The following is a 23,410-nucleotide window of genomic DNA, read 5'->3' on the forward strand; positions in this document are numbered from 1 at the left end:
CAGGCACAGCGGCTGTAATCCCAGTGGCTCGGGAGGCTGAGGCAGGAGGATCACTAGTTCAAAGCCAGCCTCAGCAAAAGTGAGGTGCTAAACAACTCAGGGAGACCCTGTCTCTAAATAAAATATAGAAAAGGACTGGGGATGGGGCTCAGGGGTTAAGTGTCCCTGGGTTCAATCCCCAGTGCCAAAAAAGAAGAAGAAGGAAGGGCGGGAGGGAGACAGAGAAAGAGAGGGAAAGAAAAGAAATGGCCTTTGGGGGAACATATGCTGAGGGTGGGAGCTGACCTGTTACCCCCGTGTGGTCCCATTGCACAACCCACGGTCACTGCCCCTCGGGTCTATCCAATGTGCTCCTTGCGTGGAGACCCCAGCCACCCCCTCCCCACCCACATCGGCCAGCACTGCCTGGAGGCGGGGTGCCACCCAGGAAGACGCCCCCCACCGAGTCAGAGGGGACTTGGAAGAAGGCCCCTAAAGTGTGGTGAGCCACCTGCTGCCAGCGTTTGCTCCTTTCCCCCGGGGAAGGACTGGGGCGGGGCTGGGCGAGTCCTACCTCTCTGTCCAGAGGCTGCCGGAGCCACACCACGCCGGTGTCGGGCTCCACGGCAAAGAAGCGGGAGGCCTCCTCCCCGGACACGCCGAACACCAGAGGGTCGTTGTCCATGTCCCTGGCCAGCAGCTGGGTCACGGAGGAACCTGCAGTAGCCAAGAGAGCAGAAGACAGAGGAGGTCAGGGTCATAGAGGAGGTCAAGGTCACTAGAGGAGGTCAGGGTCACAGAGGAGGTCAGGGTCATAGAGGAGGTCAGGGTCAGAGGAGGTCAGGGTCATAGAGGAGGTCAGGGTCATAGAGGAGGTCAGGGTCACAGAGGAGGTCAGGGTCATAGAGGAGGTCAGGGTCACAGAGGAGGTCAGGGTCATAGAGGAGGTCAGGGTCACAGAGGAGGTCAAGGTCATAGAGGAGGTCAGGGTCACAGAGGAGGTCAGGGTCACAGAGGAGGTCAGGGTCAGAGGAGGTCAGGGTCATAGAGGAGGTCAGGGTCACAGAGGAGGTCAGGGTCATAGAGGAGGTCAGGGTCACAGAGGAGGTCAAGGTCATAGAGGAGGTCAGGGTCCTTCCTTACAACCTGCTCAGGTGGCACGGCTCCCAGCAGGGACCAGCCACCCCACAAACCTCCAGCCACCCCACAAACCATGATTATCAGGAGACCTCGTGCACCCCTGGGCTCTGACCAGGCTCCCCACGTCCACCCTGGCCCACTCGTCACTCAGAGCTCTCACGTGTCATCACCGTGTTCTGGGTGTGCAATGACCACTGTGGCTTCTGCCTGCCCCTTGTCCTAATGTTGGTTTGGAGCCTCCCTCCCGACGTGGCTGGGATGAGTAAGGACAGGGCTCCCCACACCTCCTGTGTCCCAAGATGGGCACAGAATTCTGCCCAGAGCATCCCATCTCCCTGGTCACTATGATTGGTTCCAAAAGGAGCATGTGACGCAACCTAGCCAATCAAATCCAACCCTGGGACTTTTGCAGCAACTGAGGAAAAGAGGCTCTCTCTTTCCACTGGGGCTGCTGGGCGGGTCTTGTCGGCAGCCATCTCTGGCACCACACAGGGAGCCTGCCGGAGAGTGAGGCCAGGGAGGCCGAGTGCAGAGCCACTGTGCCCCCTGAGAGCTGGGGGTATGCAGGCAGGTGTGCCCGAGAGCTCCTCCGTCCTTGGACTTCTCGGCTGTGAGAAGGATCGCCACAGCCTCTCTCCCCCTGATTTTTTGGCCCATGCCAGTTGAGTTGGAGTTCTGTCTTTTGCAGATGGAAGCACACTTTCTAATTCAGAATACTTTGCAAAATCTTCTGGGCTTCATTCAAGAGTGACGAGGCGCTGGCTTTGGGGTGTGCACTGCTGTACACAGAAATTAGGAAGATTCGGCTCTGCCTCCAGACCGTCACTCCAGTCCAGAACTGGGTGGCAGGGTCTGGTTCCTGTCTTCAAGAAGGGGATTAAAAGGTAGGTGTCACCTCTCACCAGGAAGCAAAGCCCTGGCCAGCCCAGGCATCAGGACACCTGTCCGTACCTCACCTAAGAGGCCCTAGCAGAGGACATCTCCTGGGCTCACGGGTTCCCCGGTGACTTTCACATGGGGTGGCCCACTGCTCCCTTTCCCAGGACAGAGGCATTTGCCTGCACGTGTTCCAAAACCAGGAAGCTCAGGGTAACTGGGACAGCTGGGCGCCTTGGCTTCAGGAGGTCCTCAGGTCCCCAAAACTGTGCTCAAAATGGCATGAGCAGACAGCGAGTCGGTTTATAAAGAGGAGGCGCAGTCTCCGCCTGGTTCTCACAGGGACAACGAGGTCAGAACAAGGTGCGCGTGCCCTTCCTGCAGCGCGTCAGCTCACCCCGCCACGTGGGACGGGCCCCCCTCCTCCCCAGAGCCTGCCTCTCATATTAACCAACTAGCTCTGAAGATCAAGCTAGGAAGGAGGGAGGACGGAGTCTCAATTTCAGGCATTTTATCTAGAAAAGAAGCTAAGGGGCTTTCCTAAGTGAACTCCAACAGGACGGCGGGTCGGCGTGACAGTGATGGTGGATGGCTTTGAGCCTCGCCGGAGTCCAGTGCCCAGCTAAGCCGTTTCCATGACGGTTCTATCGGATTCAGTCCTCACTGGCGCTGCCACTTACAGACAAGGCATCCGAGAGGGACGATGTCATTTCCCAGAGCCGCTCAGAGGGCAAACGGCAGAGGTGGAGGCCACGGCCCAGGCGTGCAGGGCCCAGAGCCCCCCATCTGTCTCCACACCTCGCCCATCTCAGAATCAGGGCTTCCGTGGACATGAGCCTAGCAGGCCCCGTCCAGCTGGAAGCCCAACACTTGGAAAAGGAGGGTCCTGGGCATTTATCAGGCTGTTGTGCTGGGACAGACCCTTGGTCCACGCACCTGGGTTTGCTCATTAAACCTTCCCAGCAACCCTTCGGCGGCCGTTATCCTGCCCGTTTTACGGATGAGGAAGCTGAGGCTCCAGGAGACAAAGAAACCTCTCCAAAGTCAAGCAGCAGAGCAGCAGAGGGGGACATGGCCGCTTGCGAGGTGATGGGAGGAGGTGAGGAGTGGGGGAGGGGTCAGAACAAGAAATCCTGGAGGGAATATGGAACAGCCTCAGGCCCCACCTCCCCGTCTAGAGAGGAAACGGTGAAGGCGTTTACCAAGTTGCCCAAAGTTCTATGGGAGCCCACGTCAGCCCTTGGACCGAACCAGACTCCCAGCTCGAGGCTCTTCTCTTTCTAGGTGGGAAGGAAGGGGTACGTCAAAGTCACAGGTCCACCGAGCCTGGCTTCCCAAAGTGTCTGCATTGCCCCGCGACAAGGAATATATTGGCGGCAGAGTGCACCGTTCATTTTTATAAATTTAAGAATTTATTTTTATGTAACCCAGAGCTACGATAGAATTTCCAGCTGTCCCCTGGCTTCCAGGACACGCATTTCTTTTCTATGGCCAACGTTTAAGAAACGCTCAGCTGCTGCCCAGCGCCCTGGCAGATCCCTCCCAGGAACGAGGCCCAGACGCTCCCTGTTTGTCCACAGTACAGCAGGCCTAGGGCCACCTGCAGCTCCCCCAGCAACCCCATCAGGGCCAGCCCAGGTGGGACCCAGGGCCTCGCTGCCCACTGGCCCAGGGGATTCTGGGAAGGCCACGCTGCCCTGCAGCCAAGGTCTCATGACTCGGCCTGCTATCCCAAATGGCTGGAGTCCGACACTCGGGAGGGGGGGCCCCGGGCAGGACGGGGACGGGGCCATCAGCTGCTGTCACCCACCCTGTAATTTCAAGGACTTTTATCCATTTTCCCCTCAATTATGTGCTGCTCGAAATGGTCTTTCTCTGCTTCCTCACGGGCGCCTGCCCCTCACGCCTTCTTTGTGTCCCAGGTAATTGCTAGTGACCTTTTCTAAGTGTACTAATTAAAGGTGCAGATTTAATATTATATTTAAGACAAGACGCCCCCCACAATCTTCCAGCTGCGTGCACACCCCCGCCCAGCGCTGATCTGCAGCTCGGCCGAAGCAACCCGGGCCCCGCCACTCCTGCGGGCACGCGGCCAGTGTGCGGGGCTCTCCTCCGCCCGGCGCCCCGCCCTTGGTTACAGCTCAGGAGGAGCGTCCCGGGCTGCATGACACCTGGGTGTGTGTGCCACGTGCAGGTCTGTTTCTCACCTGAGAAACAGTGTGCCTTGCATCTCAGAGCTGCAAAACACCTGGAGTGCTTTAGGGAAAAAAAAAAAAAAACTGGCAAGATACACATCTCACGGAATTTACCACTTAGAGAGAAGTGTACAGTTCAGTTGCCTGTAGCACAATCCACGATCCTGTGCCACCCCTATCACTGTCTAGTTCCACAGTGTTTTTTTTAATCACCCCTAAAGGAAACCACACCCCCATTAAGCAATCACCCTGTCCCTCTGTCCCCAGCCCCTGATCATCACAAATCCCCTTTCTGTCTCTGTGGATTTGCCTGTTCAGGACATTTCATATAAATGGAATCGTAAGATACATGGCCTTTTGTGTCTGGCTTCTTTTACTTTAGCCTCACATTTTCTGGGTCCATCCATGCTGTGACGTGTATCAGTACTTTGTTCCTTTTTTATGGCCCAGTAATATTCTGTTGTGTGGCTCTGAGACATTTGTCTCTCCATTCACACGCAGACGGACATTTGGGTCATCTCTATCTTTTAGCTACTGTGAACAATGCTCCTACGAACATCTGCGTACACGTTTTTGCATGAACAGCTGTTTTCAATTCTTTGGGGGGTGTATATGCAGGAGTGGAATTTCTGGGTCACTTGGTAACTCTACCTTTACTTATTGAGGAATAGCCAAATGGGTTTCCACCGAGGTCTGGAGTGCTATTTGGTGGTAAGAAGACCCAGCGACTCACAAGGGCCCGAGCCCCTGATGATGGTGAGATGGAGCTGGGCAGGCACCCCCAGCAGATGCCCTCAGCCCCCTGCCAACCCCCCTGCACTGTCACACACACCTGCCCGACCAGCTCCAGCCCCGTGGTTCTTTGCCCGGGGTGTGGCCATCAGAGGCTGCTCCTCCTGTTCCTGGGTCAGGGCAGCGGGGCCAAGGACAATGTCCTGGTGGCAGCATGGGGTGCGTGGCTCTTGGAAGATGATGGATAAACATGAAGCCAGCAGGGCCACCCCTGCCCCTCCCTCTCAGGAGGAAGACCCAGAAGCAATGCTCTACCCAGGATCTTGGTGTCCCCATGGGACTCGTCTCCAGCTGCCCGCCATGGTGACCTGGTTGGTGCTCGGGTGTGAGTGTAACCCCCCAAAGTTCTGCTGGAAACTTGACCTCCAAATGCCTATGTTGGTGGTATTTGGGGGCAGGGCCTTTGGGGGGTCACCAGGGTTAGACGAGGCCATGAGGATGGGACCCCACAGTGACATTAATGGCTTCATAAGAAGAAAGACAGCTGAGAGAGCATGCTTGTCCCGTCTCACCGTGCGACACCCTCACCGTGCGACACCCTCACCCTGTGTGAAGCAGCATGAGGCCTCACCAGAGGCAGGCGCCATGTTCCTGACTCCCAGCCTCCAGGACCAGGCGCAAAACAAGATCCGGCGTTCACAGATCACCCCGTCTGTGACATCCTGTTACAGCGACAGAACCCACGGGCACAGTCGGCAGCGGGTCTGATGGCTTCGCTCTCTCCCTGTCTCACCTCCTCACCCGCCTCCCTGGTCCCTGGGATCTCCTGCCCAGGAGACCACTTGTCCTTAAGTCCCTGGAGATCCCCAAAAAGACACACACCCCAAGACTGGACACCCGAGCCCCCCAGGGAGCTGGGACTCTGTAGTCCTAGGCCCTGCTGGTTCCACTGGAGTGTGACTCTGACACACCAGCCCCCACCCTCCTGCAAGACGTGGGTGCATGGGATCTGAAGTCCTGGTCCTGGACAAATGTTCACCAGTGGGCACAGTAAGGCATCAGGAGCGGGAACGGGTCTGGCCATAAACAAGCAGCCTGGTGAGCACCGCCTGTAAGTCAGCATGCTTTATGGCTCCCATTCCACATGCAGAGAAAGGCTCCTCCAGCCCCAGCGTGATTTAAGGGCCTGGTCTTAGGACTCCCAGCTCAATCAGTGCAGCCCGAGGACTCTCACACCCCATCTCCCGGGGGGAAGGGTCACGCCGGGCCGGCCCCCTCCCCTCTGAGTTCACAGGAGCTGGGCCTCGCTTCCTGGGTGGGAAGGAGAATATGTATGAAGTGAAACCCTTGCACACCGTGGCCATAGCAGCGTGAGTCACAACAGACACGAAGGAGGGGCCAGCCAGGTGTCCATCCACAGGGGGCGGATATGCAGCACAAGCATCCACGGGAAAACTCTTTAGTTCTAAGAAACAGGCCATTTTGGCCCATGCCCCAGCACGCACGAACCCGAGGACACGGCACTAAGTGAAATGAGCCGCTCACGAAGACCACCACACATGACCCACTGTCACGCAGTCACCTTGAGTAGCCCGATTCATAGACAGGGGGACTGCAGTGGCCAGGGCTCAGGGACAGGGCTGGGGAGAGTATTATTGTTTAATGGGTACAGAGTTTCAGCTTTCAAGATAACGAGTTCTGGGGACTGGTCACGTAACTGTGGGACTGTACTTAATACTGTGCACGTGCAACTGATTAAGACGAGAAATTTCATGTTTCGTGTATTTTACCATAATTAAAATATTTTTTAACAAAACAAATCAGATCATATCCAAGGCCCTAATGACCTAGGCTCACACATCCCGCCACATCTCACAGGCTCCCGGGCCACACATGCCTCTGGGCCCACGCACATGCTTTCTGTTCCTGAACACGCCAAACTGTGGCTGCCCCAGGGCCTTTGCCCTGGTCATGCTTCTGCTGGGAGGTTCCTGCCCTAGGTCTATATGTGCCAGCGTTCTCACTGTGCCCCTCGCAGGCTGACAGTCACCTTCTCTAGAGGCCTTCCTCAAACACCCGGGACAAACCACCTAAAGGGACGCCTAGTCACACTGTCCCCATGCCCCAGTCTTCACAGTCCTCTCTGAGGCACCTGTTTATTATTTGACTTGCCAGCCTCCTCCCCCAGCCTCCACCCACTGTTACAAGCACATTTGCATAAGCCCCTGGGAGCCACAGCCTGGCCTGTCACATTCCCTGTCATGTCCCTAAGCCTACCACCACCTGGCGTCCCAGAGGCACTCAAGAAAAAAATGAATGAACCTTGCCAACTGCCCAGAGGATTAGGAGGAGGACGGTTCCCCAAAGCCACGCAGATCTCAGAGCCATGGCAGGAGGAGAGAGGAGAGCAAGTGAGGTCATTTTTTGCTGTTTTTTCTCAGTGTCGGGACTGAACCCAGGGTCTTGTCCCTGCTGGGCCTGATTGTCCACACAGCCACCTCCCACTCTGCAAGTGGATTCTTAATTTCGGACACTAATGGACTAAGGCCCAGCCAATCAAACCCAGTGATCCTCAAGCCAGTAGCACTTGGCTTTGGACATAGGTGCACTCAGAGGAGCACTGGCCGAGGGGCCAGTCTCTCAGGAATTGGCCCTGACGGCTCTCAGAGGACCACGTGCTCCCTCCTGGGGCTGAGAACCCCACCCTGGGATGGGGTGCCTGCTCGGAGGGCAGGGCCTCGGTGGAGGAGGGGATCTGCTCAGCAGAACGCAGGGCTCCCTGGGAGGCGGAGAGCTGGGGACGCGTCCTTCACCAGCGAGCCACATCTGTCCTCCAGGCAAGGGGCGGACAATCACGGCTTCCGGGGAGCCGCTGGGCCCATGCTGCTGGCTGAGATGACTGTCATTACTGTTATTGTTGTTATTTGCACCGAGGGGCGAGGCTGGGATGGCATGTCATGCTGTTCCCGGAGAATTGCCGACCTCCGCCTGCTGGAAACCCGGCTGGGCCCAGGCAGATGCAGGCTTTTTGTTTTTTCTAAAGTGGATCAGAATGCAATCCGTGTTTTCCAAAGCCCGGGAGGGATGCGACGGTGCGCTCCTCTGGCCTGCAGCACTGTCACTTTTATTTTTTTTACTATAGATTGAACCCAGAGACTTCACCACTGAGCCACACCCCCAGCCCTTTTTATTTTTCAATTTTGAGCAGAGTCTTGCTAAATTGCTTAGGGCCTGGCTAAGTTGCCGAGGCCGGCCTCGAACTTGAGATTCTCCTGCCTCAGGAATTAAGATGGCAGGTGGTGGCGCTGGGTGGCCGCAGTGTTTAAAAGAACACCTTTGTGCCACACCCTGACCCAACTCCTTCTGTAGTTTCTGCAGCATTAAAATCAGCATACTGCAGTGACGCAGCCGCATCCAAGTTCATAACAGCTCAATTCACAATAGCTAAGCCATGGAACCAACCTAGGTGCCTTTCAGCAGATGAATGGATAAAGAAAATGTGCTGTATAGACACAATGGAATATTACTGAGCCATAAAGATGAATGAAGTTATGGCATTTGCTGGTAAATGGATGGAACAGGAGACTATCATGCTAAGCAAAATAAGCCAATCCCCCCAAACCAAAGGCCAAATGTTCTCTCTGATATGCAGATGCTGACTCACAATAAGAGGGGGTAGAATAGAAGTTCACTGGATTAGACAAAGGGGACTGAGGGGAGAGTGTTGGGAATAGGAAAGACAGTGGAATGAACTGGACAGAACTTTCCTATGTTCATATATGAATGAATACACGACCAGTGAAACTCGGCATCCTGTTTGAGCCCAAGAATTACACTCTGTGTGTGTATATGTCAAAATACACTCTGCCGTCATGTATTACTAAAAAGAACACACACGCAAAAACCAAGTTCTTCCACCCCAGCCGTGTCCCCCACCCCGGCCGTGCGCATTTCCACTGCTCGCTGGGCCCGACCTGCCAGGCTCTGCCCTCCCCAGGGCACACCACGGCCTTGGGCCTGGCCACACATGCTCCCTCGGCTGCGCTGCTGCTGTTCCTTCAGCCTCCAAACTCTTCTGCTTTCGCTTCTCAAATCCCAGACAACGGTAAACGCAGGCCCCGAACACCAGCCCTGCCAGGGGCTCTCTCCTGTGCCCCAGGCCCGTGACCTGCACCTCTGCAGTGAGCCAGAGGCCCCTGCCCTGGGCGGGGCAGCTGGTGCTCGGGGCTCGCTCTGCCATCTCCCTCCCCCTGCCCACCCCTCCATCACTGACCCCCTCTCTTCTAGCTCCAGGGAGTGGTCCCACTGCTGGTCCCCGCAGACATTACTAATCAATCGCAGCCCCTTTTCTGTGAACTTAGTGAACTTCAGGATCCTTCACAACACTGGGGTCCACGCTGCCGCTGGGATCGACCCTGAGGAGCACGTGCAAACCAGACTCTTCCCATCTGTGACATAAAAGGGCCACGCTGTGGTCTACTGTCCCTTCCTACCCAGGGGCCAAGGATCTAGCTGTCTTTCCCTGCGGGCTCAGGGCCGTTAAGAGGGGCAGAATCAGGCGTGGAGTGCACAGGCCAGCTCACAAACAGGGGCTCGTCCTGGCTCAAGGGAGGACCGCACAGACCAAGCCTCCCCCTGATTCTGCAGAGAGGAGCCAGGGCCCTGCACCCCAGAGGGCCATCTGGCCAGGGCTGAGCCGAGGAGACACAGGTGGCAGCCCTGACCCCCATCCCAAGGCCGTGAGTTGTGATCAGGGTTTTCTGAGGCCTACCCCCACTCCCACCCTCACCCCGTGGCCATCAGGCCTGTTGCAAGCCCCTGTCCCCTTGGAGGGAAGCCCGCCCTCGTCCTCCCTGGCCTTGGTCTCTGCCAGAGCCAGGGCGCTGCCCTCCCCCTCTCCTGGACGCCCCAGAGCCTTGGGGTCTGCAGCCTCATTTGTCTCCCCTCTGGGATCAGACAGGCTGGTTAAGAGCCTGACTCCTGGGGATGGCCTCATTTGTCTTGGTTCCCTGGGCTCTCCTGCCCTGGTCAGGCTCCTCTGGCTAGTCCCCAGGGCCTGGACTTGGCTCGACCTCTGGGAGCCTTCTTCTGTCCTAGGCTTCCAACCACGCGGCCTCTCCCTGGGGCAGCCAGCCCCACACACACCTCGCCCCCGGCCCCAGGTACAGGGGACAGTCTGTCTCAGGAACCGCAGGCCCTCCTCACACATGCTCTCTGCTGCAGCCCCATCGAGCGGGTGTCGGGCACTGCCTGGGGAAGGAACGCAGCGCTCAGGAAGCACACCCTGCGCTGGGCACCACTCCAGGTTCCCAGGCTGTCCCTCTGTCATTCACCATGACCGACCGTCCACAGCAGGGCTAGCTGCCTGATACCCAGGTGAGGGAACAGGCTCAGAGAGGTCAAGGGATCTACCCGAGGTCACACAGCCATGAGCTGGCAGAGCCAGGATTCAAACCCAGGTCTGTGGCACCCCCCAGTCTCATGGCTTTTCTCACAAAGCTTTTTATGCAAGCCTGAAACCCAGAGGCAGAACACAGGCTTCTTCTCACCTCACAGTGACCAACCCGACGGGGCCTCCAGGTCACTCTGGAGCCTGGCCTGAAGGTGGACACCCTGGAGGGAGGCACGGTGGAGGGGGCCTCCCCTGTGTCACCCTGGATTGCCACAGCCCACTTATCCCCTGCCAGGAGCGTGGCCCTCCCTGCCTGAGGGCCCGACAGGTGGCTGCCGCTCTCCTGGGCTCATCAGGGAAGGAGACATTGAACAGAGCAGGACCGTCTGAGCTCAGAGGCTCTAGTGGTTGGGAGGAGTGGAAAGTGAGACACAGCACACGTTTTAAATTAATATGCCCAAGAGGGAAAATCAGGCATCGGATATAAATATGCAAGGGATTTGGTCCCGACTCTTAGAAACCCAGAGCTCTCCTGCTTCTGGGCTCCACAGCAGGAAAGAGGCATCATAGCCGAGGGCTGTGGGCCTGGCTGCAGGCACCACAGGCTCTAAGACCCCATAACCCTGCAGTCAGAGAGGTCGAGTTCTTGGCCCTATGTCACACAGCTGGCACGTGGCAAAGCAGGGCTTGTTCAGCCCCCCTCCTGTTCGAGCCTTTCATCCGTTGACTCAGCACACACTGCTGAGCACCTGCTGTCCCCAGCCCTGCTTGAGGCACTGGAATATGACCATCAACAGACAGAGGTCCTTGGCCTCCGTCAAAGGGCATAGAGGACTCAGAGGATTCCCTTGGTTAGGACGGAGAGAGTCAGCCCGACCCGGCACTGACATGGCTCACACCCCGTCACGGCCTGCTGTGTGGCCCTGGGTCAGTCACCCACTGAGCGGTCCATCGGTGGCCCTGAGACAAAGGAGAAGGCAGGGCTGGGTGGCTCAGTGGTGAGTTCACGGTCACCCAGCCAAACAGCTGGCAGGGGTGGAGCTGCCCCTCCCACCCCCAGCTCCTGGTGTGAGGGTCCTTCACACCACCCCAAGGTCACACCTGCTCCAGCTCTGCAGACCCCACACCACGCACAAGGCAGGCAGTGGGCGCCAGAGGTGGGAAGGGCACAGCCAAGCCGGCCGCTTCTGGGGTCCCCAATCAGGCTACACCGTGGGGAGCCAGCTGAGGTGGGGCAGGGCTGCGGCCCGTGCTCATGGGGGATGGGACATTTTCCTCTGTCCAGAAATAGCAGCCTGTTATCCTGAGGAAGCCGGGAAGGAGGGGCTCCAGAATGTTCTGCGTGACCTTCCCGAGTCCTTGCTGCACGCCCAGACCCACGGGGGGCTGCAGTCCTTTCTCAGGGCCCAGAGAGTGGAGCCTTCGTGCCCAGGTTTAATCACAGTGATAATGGGGGGCCGGGCGTTTTCCCCTCTCCTGAAACTTTTCAATTCATTGAACTGTTCAATTAACTCCACAAAAGGAAATGTGGAAAAATGACGGCAAATTGAACTTGACATTATCATTAAAATAAACAGAGCACTGCAGGCCTGAAAGGCTGGCGGGAGATAATCCACACACGACAGGCACGTGCCGGCTCCTTCCTGCTCAGCGGGGCGGGCTGCCCTCCTGCCCGGAGCCACAAGGCCAGTCACCAATCATGCTCCTGTGACTCGTGACTCGAGAGCAAGGCCCTTCCCTGGGAACCCATCACTGCGGTCCCCTGAATGTGACCAAGGGAGGGGAGGGCAGTGCCTGGCTGCAGGTCACCTCTGCTCAGAGGCCACCACCTCCGGGTGTCTGTCCTTCCCCAGGCCTCCCTCCAGATGCCACCAAGCAGGGACATCAGCCTGGGGGACCAGCCCCGGCTGCACCTGGGAGTCACCTGGAGCACTTCTGAAATCCCAGAGGCGCTACTGTACCCCAGACCGAGTTCACGGGAGCCTGTGGGAGGGGCTCGAGCACCCAGATTCTAGCCCAGAGCCAGCTCAGGGAGTCCCCTGTGCGGCCCAGGTGGGCCCAGGGTCCCTTCGATCTACAGGACTCAATCTGAGGAACTGGGGCGTGGGAAGGCCTATCAGTCAGCGGTCCCCACACGGGCTGGCGCGTTGGGATCACTGGAACTCTGAGACGATGTCCGTGCCTGCGCCCACACCCCAAGGTGTGACTCATGGGCCTGGGGTCCCGCTGGGGCTCTGGAGAGTGCTCAGTCCCCAGGGGCTTCTCCTAGTGAGGCAGGGCCAGAAGCCAGCACCTTGGGTGACCCTTTCCCTTGGCCAACGGGGAAGCCAGCTTCCCAGGAGCCTCCACCCCTCAAACGTCAGGTCCCGTGCTACACGGGGTGCTCCAGCACGATCAGCTTCGGCCGAGGCTCGGGCAAGGCAAAACATATTGTGTATTTTTCTATTGTCTTTGCAATGTGCAAAAACCCCCAAATAAAAACGGTCCACGGTGGCTCTGAAGCAGGGACTCTTGACCTGATGTCATGTTAGCATGGCGTGGGAACTTCTGACCGTAAGGACGCCCAGGCCCCAACGACTGTGGGACCCGTAGGAATTCATGTTCTAGGGGTGGTCTGGACTCGGCATTTTGTTAGAACTTTCCAGGGGATTCCAACACGCGCCCAAGTTAAGAGCCACCCAGCTGGAGTCGTGGTTCTCAGACCCCAGTGCCCGTCAGCGTCACCAGGAGAGAGTATTCAGAGCACAGAGTTGCCAGCCCCCTCAGCTGCTGGCTGTGGCCTAACAAGCTCCAGGGGACGCTAAGGCTGCCGGTCCCCCACCCTGCGGTCGCTCGAGACTCACTGGGCCCAGGTCCCAGCTGTTTAAAATTCTTCTCAAAGTTAACTTGGTGCTAGGCAAGTCGGGGCCTACGGTCTGACTTCAGAATAGCCGGGCACCTGTGTCTCCACCACCCGCCCCTGAGCCACATCCCCAGGCAGCTTCTCCTCGCCTCTGAGCGGAAGGAAGAGAGACGACGGAAGGAAGGTGTGACGGGGAGCAGGTGAGAAAGACACCTCCCCTGCGTCGCTCCCCCATGCGGGGGCCTGAAAAGCCCTCCAGAAATCACTCCCTCCTGGAGGAGACTCATAATTACCCAGTGATCACGGCACCATTCATTCTGCCCTAAAATTAATACATCACGTTGAGAACGATATCGCACTAATTTATCACAAGATTTATGAAACTTGCACTTTTTCTAATGAGATTTATGCAAATGCCGCTCTTGCCACTGTTTGTGTTTTTGAAAGTTTCGACAGGGAAGTGAGGGTCCAGGCAGGTGTGGGCAGAGGGCCTGTCCTGACGGGGCAGGACTGACTGCCTGAGCCAATCAGACCAGGCGCTCGGTCTCCAGGAACAACCGCAGGTGACGGCAACCTGCTGGCCAGGGTGGAGCCAAGTGTGAGCCACGCAAGGCACCCAGGACACAGCTTAAAGTGCCCTCCGCTTCGGTGCTGCCCCGGTGCTTGCACAAGTCTGAGGGCCTCTCCTGAATTTCTGTGCCCTGGGCCTCTTGCTTGTCTTACCTTAGTTCTGGCTTTGCCACCATTTACTGAGCATCTACTACGTGGCAGACACTCTGTTATGTACTTTATGTGAATAAGTTATTTGCTATTCACCTTAAACATGCAAGGATGTATTCCTACACTCAAGTGAGGAGGATGGGTCTCGGAGAGGTTTGGCAATTAGCCCCATATCACACACCAGGCAGAGGTGGAATCGGGATTCCAGGGTCAGCCAGGACCCTCTGATCCTCGGGGCCATGTTCTTATCCAGTACCAGCCCCAGTGATTGACAGAAGCCCTTTCCTTCTGTTGGAGGTTTGTGACACTCCACGTATCAAAGGGTCACATCTCACACTTTCAAGTATCTGGAAGATAGACTAAGCCTGGGAAATTGTCCCCAAAGGACTTTGAGTAGCTAAAACTCTTGGCACAAAATCTGTGCACTAAGTTTCAAACCCATTATGGAAAAAGGGGGCGTGGCCGGGCCTCTGGAGCCTATTCACTTTCACTTTGCAGACGATGATAATGAGGTGGGTCCTCTGTTGTTCGGATCCCTATGACCCTGAGCAGGTAGGGGACAAGAGCAGGAAGACACAAAGGCCACTCCCGCTGCCCGCCAATGGGAAAGGTCAAAACTTCCCTGAGAAGTGCCTGTTCCCGACCTTTCTCCAGTCAGCGACAATGCATCATCGTCCAAGGCCTCTCGGGTGACGTGTTCAACGATGTGCCGAGAAGGGGCTGAGCGATGAGTCACCCCTGTGCGGGAAGGCAGGTACATACATAACGGATCTCATGAATATTCCATGCGAGTCATTATAATTAAAAAAAGATTTCGTGCTTAAAGGAATGCTTCCCAAAGTGTATTTCACGAATCATTAATTCCCTGGGAGGCCAACGGGTACTCCATGAAACAGCGCAGGGAAGGCTGCGTGTGTCGGGAGAGGAGCCGTAGCACCCGTCAGAGCCTCGAAGCCGCTGGGGTGGCAGCTGCATGGTGGGTGGGGGATTCGGCTCGGCCCGGATTTATTAGGTCAAGAAATCCTTTTGCCGGGCACCATGGTGCAGGCCTGTCATCCCAGCAGCTCGGGAGGCTGAGGCAGGAGGATCATAATTTCAAAGCCAGCCTCGACTTAGCGAGGCCCTAAGCAACTCAGCAAGACCCTTTCTCTAAATAAAATATAAAAAGGGCTGGGGAGGGGGCTCAGTGGTTAAGCACCCCTGGGTTCAATCCCTGGTTTTCTTTTTAATCCTTTCTTCCAAGAGCATCTCAAAGGAAGCGGTCAATGGGAAGCCTTGAGCTGGCCTGGCTATTCTTACCCGGGCATCTCTTTTCTGGGGTAGGTGGGTGGGTGGATAAATGGACGAGCAGATGAACAAAGAAAGAAAGAAGCACCTCCGAGGTGCAGAGCAGAAACTCAGGCACCAGGGACACAGGGACGCAGGGCCGCAAAGCCGGAGGATGCTCTTGGGTGACTCCAGCGTCTCCCTGCCGGCCATCAGTTCCTGTCCCCAAGACCCAGGCCTCCTTAGCCCAGAGGTGGGTGGGGGAAACTGTGCCCACACCCAAGACCTGGAAAACACTTCCCTGGCTACTGATTCCAGGTCGTCCCCAGGCCCCAACGCAGCCACACACCTTGCTCCGCAGATGAAGAAGCCGTGGACGGGCGCAGGGCAGCCCGCTTCTCCTCCCAGCCTGTCTGGGCAAGGTGCCCACCTCACCGACCCTGCTCCTGCCTGGGACGCTGTGGCCAGGCTCAAGCCGGGAAACGCCAGAGGGGCTCTTCGTAAATCTGTGACAATCCAAAGAGGCTCCCAGACCCACACAGTGAACCTCAACCAGCTGCCACACAGAGCCCCAGCTAGCCGCTGGTCCCCTGCTCTGCGTCTCCCACGTGACTCTGAGCACTCTGAGGGCGGTTACGGTGACCCTGGTCCCTGTCACAGCCTCAGAGACTGGAAAGATGCCGGCCTCAGACAGACCCTGGGACAGTGTCCACCAGTCAAAGAGCCATTGAATGACGGATGGATCACCAAGCAGGCCCAGGGCAATGGAGTCCCAGGGTGGGCAGAGCGTGGTCCTCGTCATGCTAAAAGCCACATCAAGGCCTCTATCCCCAGTCCCCACTGGGCACACCCAACGAGCAGCCGCTGTTCTTCTCTGAAGGGCAGAGAAAAGAGGCAAGCAGCAGCCCTCCTGAGTCCCGCGTGCCTGGTGTCTGGCTCACTGGGATGGCTGTCCTTTGACTGCACAGTTTCTGATGAGATTTATGCAAATGCCACTCTTGCCACTGTTTTGAGGTCTTTAAAAAATTTTTTTTTTGGTGCTGGGGATTGAACCCAGGGGCACTCGACCATTGAGTCACATCCCAGACCTTTTAAAAATATTTTATTTAGAGACAGGGTCTCGCTGAGTCGCTTAGGGCCTCCCTAAATTGCTGAGGCTGGCTTTGAACTCGCGATCCTCCTGCCTCAGCCTCCCGAGCTACTGGGATGACAGGCGTGCACCACATACCGCCCGACATGGGTGTTTAGTTTTTGATTAGGCAGAGGAAATCTTCTGGAATCCTCTCCCTTTGTAATTGGTCTCAATCTTGCCGCTCCACACAGAGCTGGAAGCTCTCAGGTCCCACGTCAGAGAAACGGTGGCCCTGGGAACGTGGAGGCAGGCACAGGTGAAGGGCTGTGGGTGGACTCAGAGAGTCCCCTTGCCTGTCCTGAGCCAGGGAACTGCCCAGAGATGCCTCCCCCAGCATGCGACCCCAAGGGTTTCATGAAGGGAATTTGCTCCCAGACGCAGGGGGCAGGGCTCTGGGCACAGGATGCTCTTTGCCCTCTGCGTCCATCTTTCCTGTTAGGTCATTTCCTGAAACCTGATGGTGTCCTGAGAGACCTAGAAAGGAGGGTGGGAGAAGTGTCCTTCATCCTCCCGTGGGTCCCTCTGTCCTTCACAGCAAGTAGGGTCCGGGACAGGGTGGCCAGTACCCCACGTCCTCACAAGAGCAGGCTCAGAGGGCACTGCAGGAAGCCAGCGACGATCTCCTCCCACCCATGGGCACGTGCAGGAAGCACTGGGCACTCTCTGTTCTCTGGCCATGTGCTGCCCTGACCATGTTGGGACACAGCAAGAAGGTCCCTGCCAGAGGCAGCCCCTTGATCTTGCACTCCCCAGCCTCCAGAACTGGGAGAAATAAATTTCTTCTCTTTATAAAGTCCCTGGTCTCGGATATTCTGTTATAGCAACACAAAACTATGGTGGTGAGTAATCTTGGGCAAATTACCTTGCTACTACATGCCTCAGTTTGTTTTAGCTTTTTTGCTGCTGTGACTAAAGGACCCAACCAGAACAACTTTAGAGGAGGAAGTTTATTTGAGGGCTCACAGTTTCAGAGGTCCCAATCCATAGATAGCCAGCTTTGTCCCTCAGGCTCCAGGTGAGACAGAACAACGTGGCAGAAGACTGTGGCAGAGGGAAGCGGCTGGCCTGGTGATCAGGGAGCAGAGAGAGGTCTCCACCTGCCGGATACAGACAGATCCCCAAAGCCACATCCCAGTGCCCACCTCCTCCAGCCACACCCCACCTGCCCTCAGCCACCCCTCAATCAATCCCATCAGGTGATCCATTTGCTGATTGGGTTAAGGCTCTTGGAGCCCCATCATTTCTTCCGTGAACCTTTTTGCATGGTCTCACCCGGGAGTTTTGGGGGACACCTCCCCTCTAGGGGACGCGGGGTCTCTCCGCTTGCTGTCAGGGGCCGCCTGCAGACATGCGCAGTGAACGCTGGATGACGGTCTCGTTCCGCGGTGATTTACAGAGACGTCGTGGTTGCTCCTTCTGAGCCAGGCCCTGGCTGCCCTGCGAGCCTCATCCTTGTCACCCCGGCTGCGCTGGCAACTGTCACTCAGCTTTGGGAAGCCCCGCGGCCTCTTGGGGCCTCCGGGACAGGGTGAGGGCCGCCCTCACGCCCTGCAGTCCCCTGCTCCTCAGTGACACTTCTGGAGGGTCCATCTTGTGGCCTCAGTAGGTGGCAGGCTCAAGGCCAGGCAGTGAGGGTCAGCATCAGTCCCGATGCCACAGCAAGAGCCGTCCCCACCCACAGGCCACCACCGAACAGCCCCAGCTTCGGCCAACACCCAGGAACGAGCCTCTGAGCTCAAGTAGGTTTTCAAATGTACCGAAGAGCTAAACGGGTGGACAGGAAAGGGGAGCAACCGCAGGCGGAGACCAAGGACGGAAACCCAGGAGGGCGGCCGCTGGCTGAACCAGGGGAGCCTGGCTTCTCATTTTTGCAGCCTCGGGGCTCAGAAAAGAGGAGAGAAGGCCCTGGGCCTGCTCTCGTGCCCCCAGGTAGGAAGTGCACCAGAAAGAGCCCCTGGCCAGCAAGGCCCCAAGGAACCAGGAACTCAAAATAAATGCACACCCCCAGGTAACCAAACGGGGGTCTGAGAGAGAAAGAAATGACCTCGCTGCCATTGTCTGAATGGAGAGAGGCTGTAAAGGACCTCACGAGGGTTCTCCTGGTCTGGGCGCCAGAGATCCTGGAGTGAAGAATTCAACTTACAGTGGCTCCCCACCAGCTGGGAACTTAAGTGCTTAACACAAACACAGTCCTCCCTGAGGAGCTCACTTTTAATCCAGGATTCAAAGAATCCCTCTCCCCTCCCCACCCACCAAAGGAGTAGTCAAATCTCTCAATCTCTCTCTCTCTCTCTCTCTCTCTCTCTCTCTCTCTCTCACACACACACACACACACACACACACACACACACACACAAACACACACAAAACAAAATACCATGGGTGAAATTTTGAAGAAAAATACCCTAAGCAGATCCTCAAATGCTTCAGGTGCTGGAATTACCAGGTATGGAGTAGAAAATATGTTTACTAGATCTCAACAACTAAAAGAGAGTCTTATAAACATAAGTGAAAATAAGGGGTTTTTTTTCTTTGTTGTTGTTACTGGGGACTGAACTCATGGCGACTTAACCACTGAGCCACCTCCCCAGCCCTATTTTGTATTTTATTTAGAGACAGGGTCTCACTGAGTTGCGTAGTGCCTCACTTTGAACTCGTGATCCTCCTGCCTCAGCCTCCCATGCTGCTGGGATTACAGGCATGAACCACCATGCTCAGCCTGGGAAATTTTCTAAAGGGATTAAGTGGAGCTCCTAGAAATCAAAATGCAATAATCAGAGTTTTAAATGTGTTGGTCTTACAGGGGAGTAGACATGGCTATAAAGAGAATTAGTAAACTAGAATACAAAATTGAAGAAATTTTCTGGAACAGAGCTCAGTGGGTCAAAGATGGAAAATATAATGGAGAGGTCAATAAGGATAAGATTGAAAGGTCTAGCTCCCATTCAACTGAGATTCAAGAAGCAAATAATGGAGCAGAAGCAACATTTGAAGTGATAGTGGCTGCAAATGTTCCAAAACTGATCGGAAACTCCACAGATTCGGGAAGCCCAACAAAACTCAAGAGAAATTCATACCTAGGGAGATATTGGCAAAACTGCAGAACAACAGAGAAAAATAGAATATCTAAAAGCAACCAAAGAAGAAAAACAGACTAGTTTCAAGGAACCAGCATCGAAACCAGAAGCATCAAAACCAGAAGCTAATTTCTCAATGACAACCACTGATCCCAGAGTCAACAAACTCATATCTTCAATGTAGTGAGACAAAAGTAAATTCCACACTGGAATTCTATACCTAGAAAAAATATCTTTCAAGAACAAGAAGGAAAGAAAGACATGTTCTGGTTATTTAACTAGTCTCAAGTCACAAGCTCCATGTTGCTGGGGGTCAGGCAGGCATCTCTGTCGTCCCAGCAGCTCAGGAGGCTGAGGCAGGAGGAGCACGAGTTCAAAGCCAGCCTCAAAAACTTAGTAAGACCCTAAGCAATGTAGTGAAACCCTGTCTCTAAATAAAATATTAAAAGGGCTGAGGGTGAGGCTCAGAGGTTAAGCATCCCTGGTACAAAAAAAAGAAAGAAAGAAAGAAAGAAAGAAAGAAAGAAAGAAAGAAAGAAAGAAAGAAAGAAAGAAAGAAAGAAAGAAAGAAAGAAAGAAAGAAAGAAAGAAAAGGAAGGAAGTTTGGTGAGGACTTTGATTCACTGAAGTGTCAGAGAGGATGGTGCAGGGCTCTTGCCTCCCATCCAGAGTGGGCAGTCTTCTGGGTTCAGGCACATAGTTGCCAACCAACAAAAAATGTAAATGCATGTTTTGATAGAAAAGGAGAAAGGTGGTCAGGGCAGCATAGGGAGCTCTGCAGCCAAACCCTGAAGACCCCGGTCGCTGAGCACTGGCAAGCAGCCTGGCTCCTGGGTGGAAGGGTCCCCAGATTTTTCTCTGAGAACAGCAGCCAAACTCATGGCATCCTCTATGCAGAAGTCCCTGGGATGCCCTGCACCTCCTTTCTTCTAGTAAGTGACTTGTCCCTCTGCATGTCAGCAGGGCATCTCCTGGGGGTGGGGTGGGGGAAGCCTCTGTCCCCTGCCCCCAAGTTCCCCGTCTCAGGGGTGACCGTCTGTGGTCCATCTCTCCACTCCCCTGGGGGTCTGATCCTAGCCCAGAGCTGGGCTCCCTGCAGGGCATGGATTTCATGGAGTTGGCCACCAGTGGACAGTCATAGGTCCCCAGAAAGGTGCAGAGAGGGGCAGGTACAATGGCCTGGGGAATGCAGGTGCCCCTGCATTATACATGTGACCAAGGATGCTCCTCACACTGGCTCCTGGAGGATGTGTTCTGCAAGGCCTGGGGCAGGGTGCACAAGTGATCCCAGAGAACATTAATAAACACAAGGAGGAGGAGGGCTGGCTTATGCACAGACAGGATGAGGACAGGATCTCTCAGGTGTCACCAGGGTGGGGCCTGGGGGCCGGCAGGTGAGCTCTAGCTGAACAATCCCACCAGGAATCAGTCATGGCAGAGGTGGGGAGCGAGAGACCCCACCCCACCCAAAGAGATGACGTCTTCTTTTCAACCTTCTTTGTGTTTCTAATAATTATCAGGTTTATTTTAATTTTATTAAATATTAATTTACATCATTCAAAGTTCCAAAGATGCAACCTCCGCCCCAGTCTTCCCTTGCAAGAGCCACTGTGGGCAGCTTCTTGGGCATCCCCAGAGACAGCCCTAAGCTGTGCACCCACACGAACACATATTATGTCCACTTTATTCCTCTTTTTAAAAATACAAGTGGAAGTCCCCTGTCCTGCCCTTGGCTTAGATCTCCGGCAGATACCGGAAATGACATGGGGATGAACTTGGGCTTGGAGGATCGGCGGGAGGCTGGAGCGTGGGGAGGAGAGAGGACTGTCCCGTGGGGGCAGCTGTCCTAGGTCCACCCTGGGGAGGTCTGAGTGGGGTTGCTCATGCCAATAAGAGGACCCAGAGCCCAGGCCTTGCCCAAGGCTGTGCCTCCCCAGAGGCGGCCTGTGTCCACTGCGGGGTTGAAGGGAGGGTACAACGGCCTGGCCCTCGCCTCCATGTGGACCCCCTCAGAATGTCCCAGACACCCCTCCCCCTGCACACAGACCCCACCCCAGGCTCTGTTTCTAGAGAACCTGGCCCCAGGCAACGGAGGGAGGGCTGGCGTTGGCATGCCAGGTTCAAGTCCAGCTGCACCCCAGCCGACTGTGGGACCTTGACTTTGTCCTGAGTTCCTTCTACATATGAAACAGGGCCCATCTGTCCTATCCTGTTGGAGGCCTGGTGTGAGGTGTCATGCAGGAAAACTTGGGGAGACAGGGAAAGCCACATTACCTACAGCTGGGCTCCTGCCATCTCTCCAGTCACAATCCTCTGCCTCTGCTCTAGACTGGCAGGGCAGCTGACCCCTCCCCCATCCCCAGCCCCCCAGCTGAAGACCCACCTCCTCCAGGAAGCCTTCCTGGATTGCCACACCTCTCTCCTCTCTCCTCAGCCCTCTCTGAAGTGTCTCTACCAAATAATCTATCAATTTCAGTGATTTGCACCACAATATCCCTAGAGACAGAGAAGGGGATTTGTATCTCTGGAAATGGAGGGCCTAAGGAAGCAGACCCCAAAGATGAAGTTAATTCACAATCTTGTGTTTAATATTTTATTCATTTGCATCTTCATTTGCTTATTCAATAAATTTTCCCTGAGCGTCTTCACAGCAGGACAGGCGAGGCTCTGGTCTGTAAGGCGCTGAGCGTCCAGTGGCCTGTCTGAAAACCGAGGCTAACCCTTCCTTCTAGTCCACCCCACAGTCAGGACTGGCTTCAATGTCATCGTTTCCTCCATCCCATTATCCAAGACAGTTGGGCCTCCAGGGAGGGAGGTCAGCTTGTCTGTGGCTTCTCGGCTGCCCTCTGGGTCCGTGTATCCCAGGGTGAGAAGCCCCAGGTGGGACACTGCCATGCAGTCAGAGCATCCAAGGACAGCATGTCTGCCCAGCACCCGGGCCACCCCAGGCCCACCTGCTGAGCTGCCTGTCCAACCCCACTGTCCAGACAGTCAGTACAGGACCCCAGGCCCCAGCCAGGGGGGACAGCTCCCGGCCTCGGAGCTGAGTTCTCAGGTGGCCAAAGCAGGCGAGCATCCTGCAGGGCTTGGCCAGTGCCAGCCAATGAGAAGACGGGGGGGGGGGGGGGCTGTGGAGCAAAGGGGTGTCTTCCCGAGGAAAAGCTTTGGGCTCCTCCTCCCTGCTCCTTCAGGAGGTGACAGCCTGAGGACAAAAGGTCACCACAGGAGGGACGTGAAAGGGGCAGAGCCAGGTCCCTGATGCTGTCACTCACGCAGCACAGCAGCTCACTCCCGCCACTGCCAGCCAGCCTCCGGGGACTTGCACCCAAGGACACTCTCGGCAGCTCACTCTCTGGAGTGTGCGTGATCTTTTGTGTAAAAGAAAAGGAAGCCCTGATGTTGCAGCCCGGAAGTCGACCCCTGCCTGTGAGAAGGTCAAGGCCTGGTCCTAATGGAGTCACGGCCCCTGAGGGAGAAGAGAAGGGAACCCCCAACCCGACAGCCCAGAGACCGGAAGCCTCCAGCGGCAGGAAAGACCCGAGACCCAGGCCTCCGAAGGCCAGAATCAAGACAGAGAAGCCGACGTCACTGCTAACGTCCAGGGTGACATGCTGGGTGGCCCAAAGTCGTCCCCAGAGTCAACCAGCCGAGCAGGGCCCGGCTCTGCCCCCGGCCTCCCTGCTGCGTTCTGCTGACCTTCACCAAGGAGCTGGTGGAGGGGCTGCTGTGGGCACCCCACCAGCCCCAGCCCAGAGCGCCTCGCTGCCCCCGCCCTGGCCAAGTCCTGCCTGTCCCCAAGGCTGGGACGGTTAGCCTCTCCAGGCCTCCTGCTCACTGCCTCCTCTCTCCACTCCCCCGGGAGATGGAGGAGGACAGAGGAAGGTACTTGGCAGGTGTCTTGCCAGCACCTCGGCCCCGTCTGCTTATCTGCGTCCCTGCCACCTCGCCACGGCAAATTGCTTGTTGATGAATGAGGCTATTTAAGAACGAGTGATGCTGGCATCACAGTTATTAATGAGGACGACGTGGGGAGATGTTTAAGAGCGACCCGACTGTTCC

The 23,410-nt window shown here is 56.1% G+C and overlaps 1 protein-coding gene across 1 annotated transcript in view; it reads right to left on the reverse strand.

Annotated features, from left to right (window-relative positions):
* The window catches only part of LOC144251634 (cadherin-23-like), a 164,252-nt gene that overhangs the window by 103,661 nt on the left and 37,181 nt on the right, over positions 1-23,410 (reverse strand). Inside the window, exon 3 of the mRNA XM_077794450.1 lies at positions 554-696. Within this exon, the coding sequence (XP_077650576.1) occupies positions 554-696 (143 nt within the window). The remainder of the gene's footprint in view (positions 1-553; positions 697-23,410) is intronic.

This window comes from Urocitellus parryii, unplaced genomic scaffold (assembly GCF_045843805.1).
Source record: "Urocitellus parryii isolate mUroPar1 unplaced genomic scaffold, mUroPar1.hap1 Scaffold_139, whole genome shotgun sequence".
NCBI lineage: Eukaryota > Metazoa > Chordata > Mammalia > Rodentia > Sciuridae > Urocitellus > Urocitellus parryii.